A 13935-nucleotide genomic window follows, 5' to 3' on the forward strand; every position below is an offset into this window, starting at 1 on the left:
TAATTAAAATAAAGAAACGTCTCCACATTATGAGAGATATATTGACTCTCTAAATTATATTGTGCACTATTTCCTTATACAGTTTGTAGAGCCATGCAGGCTAAGAAAATTGCTGCTGATATGAATAAGGGGTATAAGTGCAAACACTCTGATGCCTGCCCACTGAGCTGGAAACCAAATGAGGCAAAATGCCCTGAAATTCCATGATTCCTTTAGTCAAAATTGTCTGCCATCTATGTTACCTTCCATTTGCATTTAATTGAACATAAAATGATTTATACATTTACACATTACAGCAGTACTTGTCCAAATGTTTTTACTGTTTGCACTCCTGACTCTTGCAACAGTGTTGCAAACCAGCTGGTTGACACACCTGAAGGAGATCTGACTGTTACATTGCTTTCAAGGCCGGATTTACAATCTGGCCTCCATTCCCCCCCTTCCAGGATCGAGTGCATATGCAATCGTTTAGCTCACATACGGAGCACTGGAGAAAGGACATACTGAAGATTTATGCGTGTCCCGTCCCCTGTGCTCCATGTGAGCAAAATATAGGTGGCATGCAACCCCTAAAAGTTTGTGGACTCTTCACAAATCCGGGCCTGATCAAACCTAGTCAAACCCTGAATAAAAGGATAAACAAACACAGTCTCTAACAGCAATTACACAAATAACATGAATATCCTTGATATCTTAAAATCAATGCATATTGAGATAATGTTTCTAAGAATTATATTTTATTGAACTAAGCAAAAAAGTGTTTTTTGGGTGGAGGGCCTCTAACTGTATCAAATATCCAGATACACACTGCTTGCCAAATGTGGCTCTGAAAAACATGTAGTGCTTTTTCGATCCATAGCTGCAAATATAGAATATCAAGATTCTTGCTAATGCGTATAGCCAACCAGCTAGATGCCTAAGACTGCAATGCATCCTTCTGCTTGTGTAACTTGGGAGTGAAACAAATATGGACTCATGAAAGAAGATTTGAACCTAGTGTAGAAAGGGGTTCCACAACCCAAAAAATGTGTTACATAATGAACAAATGTGTAATTCCAAGCAGCTTTCTACTACACATTGCTTGAAAATTTTTCAGTGGTTTATAACTGTAATTTAAGTTAAAAGAAGGTTTGTTTATCCCTTTCTCTTCTCTAGGTCACATTCAACAATATAAAAAGAATTCAGTTATCCTCCAGGCCTATTAATCAAGCTTGCAACACAGGAGTTACTATGGGGGTCTAAGCCTGTTTTTGTATAGGGCTTTTATTAATGGTTTGGAGAAGTATAGATTTAAACTAGTTACTCACTTTATCCATTAAAAGACTATTCTTTTTTGTCTGTTGAATAGATACCCCCAATGGCCAGTGGACAGAAATCTCATTTAAAATTCATGGTTATACATATTTCATCTGAAGTGATTATCATTATCACATGCAAAGCAAATGCTTTCCTAACTCAAAGGCAAAAATAGTTCCCGGCTTTCCTTATGTGAAACTGTACGTCAAGTAGGCAAAGGGAAACTTAAAATTAACTTTTAGCACAGACCAATTCAATGCCCTTAGCAGTAGTGCTACTCAACAGTATGGAATTTTCTAAGAAATTATATGAAAAAAACCATAATAAAAAGACAAATATTAAGCTTTATACTGAATGCTAAGCTAGGGCCACTGACCTCGGAAAACAGCATTTAAAATTCCAGATTAAAGGGGCAATGAGCTGAAGGGCAAATAATTCAAAACATAAGAAATTACAAAAAAGAAGCCAAATACGAAGTTGCTTATCCCTCATGGTGATATGGTGGGATGTTTGATTTATTACACCCGCTGCCATGAAACCAATATGTTGATTAGGCACCTGGAAATGTAGAATCCATGATGCCCACTTATTAGTATCAGACTTCCTGCAACAAATTCTACATTTCTGGGTGGCTCTTTGGTTGCACTTAAAATGTTAAAGGGGAAGTATAACAAAAAGTCTTTATAGGTGAAGAAAAAAAAATGGTATTTACTGGGAGGTCAAACTGTTAAGACAAATGTGTGTGTATCTTACTTTTACTTTACAAAAAAAAATGCTAAAAATCTAATTATACAGCACAATATGGGCTTCTGAGTTTCTAATAGTTCCCATTTACTCTTGATTATAAGATAATAAAAGTTAAGTTTAACATAAATTTCTGGTTTAACATAACAGCAAGGTGGCTGACAGTTCTTATAAGCAGTATTCTCATACGTGAACTTCCTTGAATCTGTAATTATGTTTTAAACCATCTACCTTAGAGATTACCAGCCACATGGGAAAGCTTTGTAAAGAGTTAAGGCCTCCCTTAAGGGCCCTTACACATGGGCATTTTGCCCTGTGTTCCCCTGCATTCCACCACATATTGTTGCACAAGTGTTTAATAGCCTGGGGGCAGACAATAAATCATCTGGAAATGCTTCCTTATTTATTTAAATGGCAATTGCTTAGACCCACATGTAAAAGGAACAGCCATTTATACATAAGAGATATGGAGTGTTTTGTCCACCATACATTTTACCTGCCCAAACATGCAGCATCCATTGTCCCCTAAGAGAACACGTTTTAAGTGTTACAGAAAGTGAATAACACATTAGTGGAAAGCTAATTAAGTAAGGCTGCCAGAACTCTATATACCTAGTGGAAATCTTCATATGAGCCATATTGCATATAAGTTAATTCTCTTGAAATTATAAATAAGCAAAATGTATACTTCTACAAAGACCCAAATGGTGTTAGCTCTAGTAAAATTCAAAATAAGATGTGCACAATGGTTCGTAACCTTTTTTCCCAACCTCATTACAGGAATCATCTCTGCAGAAATGTAACACCTTTTAACTAAAAGCTATTTAACCCATTTACTAATTGTAATTAGGGGTAATATGCACTGCCTCTCAGTGGCACCACAAGCTAGGAGTATGAGATTGTAATAACAAATATAAAGAAAAGGAAAGTACATCAGCTATAAGCAAATTTTGGGTATGAAAGAAAATACATTGAAGATAGGTATGAAGAGAAATATGCCCTCTTTAAAAGCATATTACAACAAAGCCTTGTGGAATAAGAGAATTATTAATAAGAACACAGTAGCACATTACATGATTAAGCTGTAAGACAAAATCAAGAAGCCAAGAATTGGTCAACTTACTCTTTTACTTAGACAAACAACTGGCCACATACTGCAGCCCAATGTACAGCAACAGCAAAGGCATCCACAAAGTAACCAGCGGACATTAATTGGAAGATTCTTCTTAAGACAACTGTTGACTCTGTTAATACTAGATTTAAATTCTTCAGGTGCTACCTGGAAAGGGGGGAAAATGTTACTAAGTATGAGAACAGTATTAAAGAAAGCAAATTGTTTGTCTTTAAACTTTGTTTTTGACACATACCTTGCCAGTTAAGGAAGAAGGGAATTCTGCTTCAAACTTGTTGCTAAGACCAAAACTAAAGAAAAAAGAAAATCATTAGAGATCATACTGCTGTACTTCAACTAATACATTAAAATGTAAACATTTTAATTGTGGCCAAAATGTAAATACTGAAATCTGATTTCATGATTAAGATCATTACTTCGTCATCAGTGTTTAACTGGTTAACCATCATTTTTGTTATATGTTAAGGGGTAGGGTCATTACAGTTTTCGACCAATATTTTATACCATTTCATTTTTGCAAACCAAAGTGAACAGGGTGGTTATTTTCTGGATATTCAGGCTACCTCAACTTGGCATAAGGGCTCTGGCACGCAGGGAGATTAGTCGCCCGCAACAAATTTCCCCGAAATGCCATCCCACCGGCAGACAACATATTGATTAGATCCATGTGACACATAGCAGATAGAAGACTTTTTAAAAAAAGGGGAGTTGGTAAGCTTAACTACTCTGACAACTTTTCCCAAACTGTGGTGCTGCCTTCCTTTGGTGGTCAAAGTGTGCTTAGTGGGGCCAGCCTGAAAGCCAGTTAGCAACAGATTTGGGTATGCCTGGAAGTACAGCTTAGCGGTCAGTTATATTAATAGGAGGGCCTGGCCAAATACGCCCAACAACCTCTGCACTACAGGAATATGGTATGTCTAGAAACTATATTCTGATCAATAAAGTACAGGTATGGGATCAGTTATCCAGAAACCCGTTATCCAGAAAGTTCCTTATTATAGAAAGGCCATTTCCCATAGACTCCATTATAAGCAAATAATTCTAATTTTTAAAAATGATTTCTTTTTTCTCTTTAATAATAAAACAGTACCTTGTACTTGATCCCAACTAAGATATAATTAATCCTTATTGGAGGGAAAACAATCCTATTGGGTTTATTTAAAGCTTAAATTATTTTTAGTAGACTTAAGATATGGAGATCCAAGGTATGAAAAGACCCCTTATCCGGAAACCCCAGGTCCTGAGTATTCTGGATAACAGGTCCCATACCTGTACTTGCACTGCAGCAAAAATAGAAATGTATTACAAGGATGTACACTAATGTTTGGATGAGAGTCTTTTTTTGTCATCTAAGATATGTTTGATACATTAAGTCTAACAGCACGTCTGCCATTTGGTTGCCACCTGTATGTACTCTTGGGAAGAACAAGTTGAAAGAATGCGAGAAATAATTTGAAATACCTCCTCATTATAGACAATTGAGATAATGGCGCCTATGAGATGATCTTCCCAAGAAAGTATGCAGCATTAAAATGCCATCAGTGCTTTTAGCATAAAAATAATCTATGCACAAGTTTTCGTTAAAGTAAAAAAAAAAAAAAAAATTTATGGCTAGAAATAATATATATATATATATATATATATATATATATAATGAACTTACTGGACCAACCCAAAGGTTTAGCAGCCCTATAACAGTTATATTGTATGCCTTCAAGGTTATCCACAACTATTGAGTGCTATTCTGATATCTACCACTTTAAGCAATACAGGTGTCAGGAAGCTGCTATCTTGCTCCCTTCCCATTGTTCTGCTGATCGGCTGCTGGGAGGGGGTTATATCACTCCAACTTGCAGCTCAGCAGTAAAGTGTGACTGAAGTTTATCAGAGCACAGGTCACATGGCTGTGGCATTCTGGGAAATGAAGAACACCGCTAGCCCTATATGAAAATATCAAAAAAATCTGTGCTTTTAAAAAACAGTTTTCAATGCAGGATTCTGCTGGAGAGGCTCAATTAACTATTGCGTTTTGAAAAAAAACCAAAATTCTATATATATTATATATCTGTTCCATTGACGGCACTCACCACTCCAAAGCCAGACACCGGGTGCTCACCAAAAAATTATCCACATGAGGTCAGTTGAAAGCACTCAAGGCTCAATATACTTTAAAGTATCAAAAATAGATTTTATTGCTCCACACTCACATCGATGCGTTTCGATCCACAAGGGATCGTCGTCAGGATGATAACCAGAAGTGACCACGGTGTTTAAATAGTATATACAACCAATCATTTCACACAATCAATTAAACATGATAATATATCCAAATTTGTGCCTTCCCATTTAAAGGAGAACAAACAGTGCTCATTTCTTATCCAAATATATCTTTCCATTTAAAAAGAAAGTGATTAAAAAGTGAATAAATAGTGATTAAAACCATTTAAAAAGATCATGTATAGTTTCTCTTAACATCCATAATATCATAATATCCACCATTTATCTAGGGGTGTCTAGAAAAATTCCTACAGGGATTATTACTGGGAAATCTTCATTTTCTAAAGCCCCATGGGTCACCTATGCCATACAAGGTCCCACCATTAGATACTTATCTTTCCATCACCCACACTGGACTAAACACCCCCAATATTTATTTCAATCTCAAGAGGCCAGACATATCTGACCCAATCTCTTCCAATACAATGCTCATATTGAGCCTTCTCATGATCTGAATGTATTAATAGGGAACCCAATTCATCTCACAGAAAACATGACAATGATTGCATCTCATTTAGCCCCGAGGAGCTATAGTATCCAATCTGTGTATCCATCTTGCCTCTTTCTGTAACAGTCTCTTGGCCCGATCACCACCTCTAGGCAGTGATGGTATATGATCAATTAAGATTGCCCGAAGTGTGGGGAGTAGGCGTTCTTCTGCATAGGAAGGAAGGAGTCAGGCTAGGCTTGATCAATCAATCGCCACATAGTTGATGCATCACCTGATACTTCCCCTGGCATTGCCGTATCGCCTTTGTTCAAATGACCAGAAGCCAAGTTTAACAGGTATTTTCTTCTAAAGCATTCAAAATAACAAATGGTTTTCAGGATAGGGCAATTATTGGGGGAGGGTAGAATAGACTTTTTAGTTAAAAATTTTTAGTGTTACTTTTCCTTTAAGAATTCTATAGTGGAACCCTAAAATGGTTTGTTTTTGTGCAGTACAGAAAATTTAGCACACTGAGGTATAAGCAGGTTTACACATTTAAAAGGATTAATTTAACCAAGATGAAGACATTTGGACTATAAGCGAATAAATAGGGCAAAAGACATTTATGTGCAAAGTGAAACTAATAAATGGATCCCGAAACTGAACTGTGTACTGCCAATTATTTTAATTAAAATAATTATAGTTTGGTTTTTTTTTTTTATGAATAGGACATAGGCTGAACTAGTCAAAGCAGCTTTGCAAGTTCTCTTTATTTTTGAGGTTCCAAAATTCTTGTACAATCACACTTCAACAACAAAACTATAATATTATATTAGTAAATCGCTCAGAAATCAGATTACTAGTAAGGTCAGATAGTAATATTAATATCATGTTTATACTTGTCCTACTCATTTATATCTTCTTGCCTGGTACTGTCACATTAGAGAGTGCAAAACAGATACAAAAGCCACATATATGCATTTCTGCTATTTTCGTCAACATATTTATTTAAAGAAGTGATCCCCAACCAGTGGCTCAGGAGTAACATGTTGCTCACCAACCCCTTGGATGTTGCTTAATTTTGAATTCCTGGTTTGGAGTCAATTTTTGGTTGAATAAAAAACAGGTGTACTGACAATAGGAGCCTCCTGTAGTTGGAAAAGGAATAAAACAAGAAAGCAAAGTCTCTGGTAGACTCTGCTTGCCCTTTGATATAACCGGGAGCTACTAGGCTGCTTACTGTATGTATATTAAGTGAAACCTCTGAAACTCCACCAAAATTAAAAAATTACAAGCATTTCTAAAGGTGGCCATACACAGGCAGATTTCAGATGTCGATTCAGGTACTAAAACTCTCGCCTTGTACACTTTAAAAAAAATACTGACACAGTTGTTCTAATATATCATAACATTATCTTTGAATGCTATTAATAATGTTTCCATAAAAGTATTTGCTTTTCCATCACCTATCTGATCCAACATATTCCTGTGTCAGGGGCAGCAGTAGGCCGTTAGCAATAGCATTAGAAGCTATAACTGACAGGCTGAGAAGGGGCAGTCAGGTTGGCAAAATATACAGGTTTAGGAACTTCAAGTTACAATTACTTACACAAGCAAACCTATAATTAAAAAATGATCTACAGGTAACTTTTTATGTACATTAATATTTTGAAAAGTAGTGTTGTGTATCACTTTAAGTCTGCCTTCTGCCCCCCACCCCCAAGAATCCTTTCCTCACCCATTATACTTTTTTCTATCAGGTAAAATTTAACAATGAAAAAGGCTCTTACCCACAATCAATCTCTAAATCAGAATGCTTCTCTCTACTCTGCTCTAGTTTCCATCTCACCACAATGCAGTCTCTTGTAAACAGTAAAGTCTGCAGAATTTGCAAGACATTATGGTTGCAGATTGCCCTCTAACTGTGTCATACTATCCTTTATCGTCCATTTAATAAAACTGCCTATTCAACACAAATTTTGCTTGACTTTTCACTATACCCTTTAAGCTCATGCTGATCTGTTTTCTCAGTTGCCCATTACAAGGAAAATGTATGGTAAATTTCAGTTATAATCTTCCTTTTATTTTCTATTGAAAAGAAAGAAAAACAAGAGAATATAGGGCAATATGAACAGAGATCATTTGCATTTATAAGAGAGTGTGACCATAATGCTTTGTTCTACAACCCTCTGGTTTTGTATATGCACTAGTGTCTATGTAGAGTGGCAAAGATAATAGCCTCATTCACCATACCAAATGGACCAAATGGAGATTAAACAACTTACTAAATGGGACATTCCCCATTATCGTAATCATCTAAATGAAATACTTTATGTGAATGGATTGAGCTTATTGGGAAGATGGATATTTTCCTTTTCACCTGCTTAAGACAAATGTTTATTACTATACTTTTGTCCTTATCCTATACATAATTATATATTTATCCCAGCAACACCAGCCCTGATTTTCCAACTCTCTTAGGGCAGTGGCAGACGGGGAGATTAGTCTTCCTTGCGTTGCCGCAAGTGACTAATCTCCCCGCAATGCCACCCCACGGCAAGAATGTAAATCGCTGGTGGGATGGCTTATGTGTTGCTACGATTTCCCAAAGTTGCCTTTGTAGCGATGCGTATGCCATCCAACCGGCGATTTACATTCTTGCTGGTGGGATGGCATTGCGGGGAGATTAGTCACCCTCAGCAATTAAGATTTGTCGCGGGGTGACTAAACTCCCCGTCTGCCACTGCCCTTGAAGACACACAGAGCTACTAGTAGCAGCTACTTTTTCACGGCTACTAAACTCCAGAAAATACCCTGCCATAGACAATACTGAGAATTGCCTCTGCTAAAACACACACACAGACAATTATCAGTAAATGACCAGCATTACATAGTTACATAGGGTTGAAAAAAGACCAGTGTCCATCAAGTTCAACCCATCCAAGTAAACCCAGCACACCTAACCCACACCTACCAATCTATACACTCACATACATAAACTATAAATACAACCACTAGTACTAACTGTAGATATTAGTATCACAATAGCCTTGGATATTCTGTTCAAGAACTCATCTAGGCCCCTCTTAAAGGCATTAACAGAATCTGCCATTACCACATCACTAGGAAGGGCATTCCACAACCTCACTGTCCTCACCGTGAAAAACCACCTACGCTGCTTCAAATGGAAGCTCCGTTCCTCTAATCTATAGGGGTGACCTCTGGTGCGTTGATTGTTTTTATGGGAAAAAAGAACATCCCCCATCTGCCTATAATCCCCTCTAATGTACTTGTACAGAGTAATCATGTCCCCTCGCAAGCGCCTCTTTTCCAAAGAAAACAACCCCAACCTCAACAGTCTCACCTCATAGTTTAAATCTTCCATCCCCTTAACCAGTTTAGTTGCACGTCTCTGCACTCTCTCCAGCTCATTAATATCCTTCTTAAGGACTGGAGCCCAAAACTGCACTGCATACTCAAGGTGAGGCCTTACCAGGGACCTATAAAGGGGCAAAATTATGTTCTCAATGCCCTTTTTTATACAAGACAGCACTTTATTTGCTTTAGTAGCCACAGAATGACACTGCCTGGAATTAGACAACTTGTTATCAACAAAAACCCCTAGATCCTTCTCCATTAAGGATACCCCCAACACACTAGCATTGTCTTTTTTAGTAGCCACAACAAGTAGCAGCTTCTAGTAGCTCTGTGTGTCTTCACCCTTAGGGTGAAGGCACACAGAGCTACTAGTAGCAGCTACTTGTCACAGCTTTAAGAATAGACAATGCTGATCATTTACTGACAATTGTCTCTATGTGTGTTTTAGCAGAGGCGATTCTCAGTATTGTCTATGGCAGGGTATTTTCTGGCATTTAGTAACCATGAAAAGTAGCTGCTACTAAGTAGCTCCGTGTGTCTTCGCCCTTAGGGTGAAGGCACAATAAGAATTAGTACTAAACTGGTATATTACTGGCAAAGGCTGAATTACAAGGGAAGACAGGTGACAGAAAGACTAGTATATTTCCAAGAAAAGAGTGCAGCCCTAACTGACAACTAAAAACATGTACCAATGCGTCTCCATTTAACAATCAATCAACTGTAGGGTCTTACAATGCTTTCTATTTTCAGGGATGTTGATGACCTCCATACGTAATGATCGCTGCTACTTGTAGTTAGAAGACACTTAGTTGTTATAGTCCTTACATTTCCCCACTGAAGAGTTCTTTATGTATTTACGTGTGTATATTTAAATTAGTGCCTTTATAAAATATGGCAATACTTTCACTAAAAGCCCCTGTATATATACATGTTACTAAGTCAAAAGCGCTAGACTACTTTCATGTTTGGTAATTCACTGCTCACAAGTGCACAGACAGGTTTCCATTCTATGTTCCTGGGTAATTTTGCCGACATTAGCCCATGCTTCTTAACCACCAAAAACCTCCTTATACTAAAAGTCATATATTTCATGTATCTTCAAGCTTTGGTCCCCAGCTCTTGTACGATTACAACAGGGATGTCTAATGTACAGCATTGACACTGAGCTCAACATCTAGTGCCAGAAGCCTCCAGCTGTCAGTGGATACTTAGAGGGGGTTGTAGGTCTGTTCCCTGGGCTACTACATCTTCAAATTGTCTGCAGCAGGGCTGGATGCCAAACGAACCCTTTTAGACTACAATAAAATTAGTGGGGGTTACACTTTAAGCAGTAGTTCAGTGTTAAATATATTTATATTATGATGTAGGCAGTAATATTCTGAGAAATTTTAGCATTTTTCAGTAATGACCTGGTAGCTAGTGTTTAATTTACCCTAGCAACCAGGCAGTGGTGTAAATGACACTGGTAAAAAAAAATAGCACTGAACAGAAAGAGAAGTAATAAATTGCAACAAAAATAAAATAGCAGCCTCCCAGTGCAACAGTTTTATGCTGCTGGAGTGTGTGACCCCCAATACCATACAGAAATGGAAGTTGTGAGTGGAAATCAAGCAGAAAATTTAAATTCTATAAAATATAAAGACCAGTTCAAAAGTTGCTAAGAACAGAACATGCTAACATAAAAAGTGAAGTTGAAGTATAACTAGCCTATTGAGTACAAGGCAGCTGAACTCTACTAATTTTAAATGTTTTCAGAACTGTGATGCAGCCTGCGGCTTTTGGGCCCTGTGCCTCACAATAAAGCAGTAGTAATGTTTGTAAATGTGAGCCCCCGGACTACAACTCCCAGCATTCTGCCACATACATGCACTCTGTCTGTAGCCGAGTCACAATAACCTCGTCACGTAACTGATTACAGAACAAAGATATAAAGGCAACATCTCCCTCCCGTACATGTTACTCCCCTAACCGTATCCCTTTCCCACAGGAAGCTTCTAGTGTTCGGCACAATATCTCCCCACTAGCCTTACACTGTGACGTGCCCGCATCCTCGCACTATCACCGGGTCCGGGGAATACTTCAAAAGCTGTTCCTCCAATGCCCGCTCTTCGTCTTCTTCCTCTTCCTCGTAAATTTCATCAAAATCCGCCATTACAAGATTTCCAGCCACAGCGGCAGACGTTTCGTGTTTTTTGTCCCTCCCCGGTACCGTTACCAGGAAGAGGAGGCCGCCATACCCAGCCGCGGCGTCATGACGCACAGCCGCAACTCAACGTCACTGTGGTCATGTGATGTATCGAACGCGATCGCATCATTTTTTTTCTCAAGAGTGTGAAACTTTATTGCGCAACACAAGCAGAACAGGTACAAGAGAAAGGGTCTTCTAGGTAAATTACAGTACTGTAATCATTACTGGAGCTTGAAGAAACACACTTACACCTGGAGAGGATAAGCCTAAACACCAATGGGGGAGTCAGTTGTGCATTAGTTTCAAAGTGTGGTTTTTGAAGTCACTATATGGGAATGCAGTGAAAGCAATGAAGCTGGCCATACACGCACCAATATTTTTTATATTATTGTCATGATAATTTTTGTACCATGGTATTTAATCAATCAGGTTAGAAAATGTTGGTAAGATTAGTTTTTGGGTCTGCACCTCTATATTTCCATCACTGGTTCCACTGAACACTGAAATGACAGATTTAGCTTTAGCGCAGGTTGACAATCCGCCCCTACGCTAAACATTAATTGACATCATTAACATAATAGCCAAAACACTATGTAGGGACCCATAGGGTTAAGTGCCCTATGGCTTTACTTCCCTACCTCTTCATATCTGTACTGTTATAGGGCAGAGCCCTCTACACTCAGGTTACAGTTCTTAAGCTATCCTTAATAGGTTTAGCCCTGGTTGACCACTCCCCTTGGAGACTATATAGTGTCTTGTAAGGAGGAGTGTCTTCCTCTTTAGCTGCTGTTGTCTCAGGCATCAGTCCTTTGAGCCTGGAGGCACACAGCCCCAGTAATCTAGCATCTTAAGTCAGGGACAGGGCCCCGTGAATGAGAACAAGCCAGCACAGTTAGTATTATTTAATAGCACCCTCTAGGAGTGGTGAGCATAGTCAGTTTAGCTAGAAAGGGCAGCATTAGCCCCATCAAAGGAGTTGTTAAGGGTTTAGCCTACCCTGGCTCTGTTTGCCTTTTTAAGGGACCAGTAGACACAGGATTCAGGTTAGCACTTTGCCCCTGTACCACCGTCGCTGGAGTAATCCGTTATTGCAAAGGTATTCATCTCAGGTATCCAGCTAATACTCTGCACCTTCTTCAAGTTGGGCTATACTGTTCCTTTAAGGTCACACCTGCTATTCTCCACTGTGACCATATCTATATCCTGCTGTGTCTGTGAGTATAATACCCTGTTGCACTATTCTATGAGTGTCTGGAACAATAAACAAGTTGTTAGTTCATCAGCAATAACCTTTCTGGCGTCCATTATTATATCTGCACCACACAAGCTCTAATTAGTTGTAGTTCAACAACACCCTCAGCTCCATGATCTATCTCCCACTTAGCGGAGGCCCACTCCTTTGTATTAAGGTCGCATGTAACACATGCTCTACAGCACACTACTAGCCTGGGTTTGCCTTATTTAAGTCAAACAAGTGTTACAACTACTTCATGGTTTTAGCTCTCTAACCTCTTAGTGACTTTGAGGGGGTGGGGCACTTGGGACATAACTATTCAGTTAGTTTGTGAGCAAACAAGTGAGATTCAATACCAAACTAACTGAACAGTTATGTTCTATATGGCCCCCCTCAGGTCACTGATTGGTTACTGACTGCTAACAGCTTAGGGAGCTGTAAAGCAGGAAGTAGAGTTCTGCCTATTAAGTTAGACATCTGCCCACTTCAGCCTTTATAGGTTCCATTTTTGCCTAACTGTATTGAAAACATTTTATATTTTGCACAGTATATCTTAATTTTCTCTTCATTTTACACTGAACTGTACCTGTTGGCCACACACGTTCAGATTTTAGTCTTCCGACAAATGTTCGGATATCAATTGTACGGTTAAATGCAACGATCTAAAACTAACATTCAGGCTGAAATTGTGGGATAAAGTACTAAAAATAACAAATCGAAGGATGCGCTGCACGTAGAATACTTGGCAGACACCAATCATATGAAAGTGACTTCCATTGAAGGTCCAAGAATATCATCAGACGCACAATACATGCATAGATTATGTTTTACTTTTAAGTATCCATACATTTATATATTTCTTAATATTTATCTAAATGCATATATCTTCATATATATATATATATATATATATATATATATATACATCTTTTTATATTCATCTTAATGCATTTTCTTCATGCCATTCCTCTTACATAGTTTCTTAAGGATGTACAGTCCTCTCCCCCTTTTTCCTCTTGGTTTTTAGCCTTGTAAATACTGATGTTGTTGTTTGTACATTTAAGTTTATGGTTAAGTGTCAGATGGACAAGAAACGCATCAGGCTTTTTGAGATGAGTATATAATAAAGCTTTTTTCTTTTTTACTATTTGAATGGCCTGTTTTTAGATTACCAGTGTGCCTTTCCCCTGCCTATTTTTGTTTTGATGTATAGCGGTTTATCCGTTCCCTGGAGCTTGGGGTTTTGGGGGTTGGAG

At 38.2% G+C, this 13935-nt stretch overlaps 1 protein-coding gene across 1 annotated transcript in view; it reads right to left on the reverse strand.

Moving 5' to 3' along the window:
• The window catches only part of chic2 (cysteine rich hydrophobic domain 2), a 20901-nt gene extending 9445 nt beyond the window's left edge, over window positions 1-11456 (reverse strand). The window contains 3 exon segments of the mRNA NM_001113911.1: window positions 3164-3319; window positions 3408-3462; window positions 11288-11456. Coding sequence (NP_001107383.1) covers window positions 3164-3319; window positions 3408-3462; window positions 11288-11409 — 333 coding nt within the window. The 5' untranslated portion in view covers window positions 11410-11456.
• Window positions 11457-13935: the final 2479 nt, after the last annotated feature.

The sequence above is a fragment of the Xenopus tropicalis genome, chromosome 1 (genome assembly GCF_000004195.4).
Source record: "Xenopus tropicalis strain Nigerian chromosome 1, UCB_Xtro_10.0, whole genome shotgun sequence".
Classification (NCBI taxonomy): Eukaryota; Metazoa; Chordata; class Amphibia; order Anura; family Pipidae; genus Xenopus; species Xenopus tropicalis.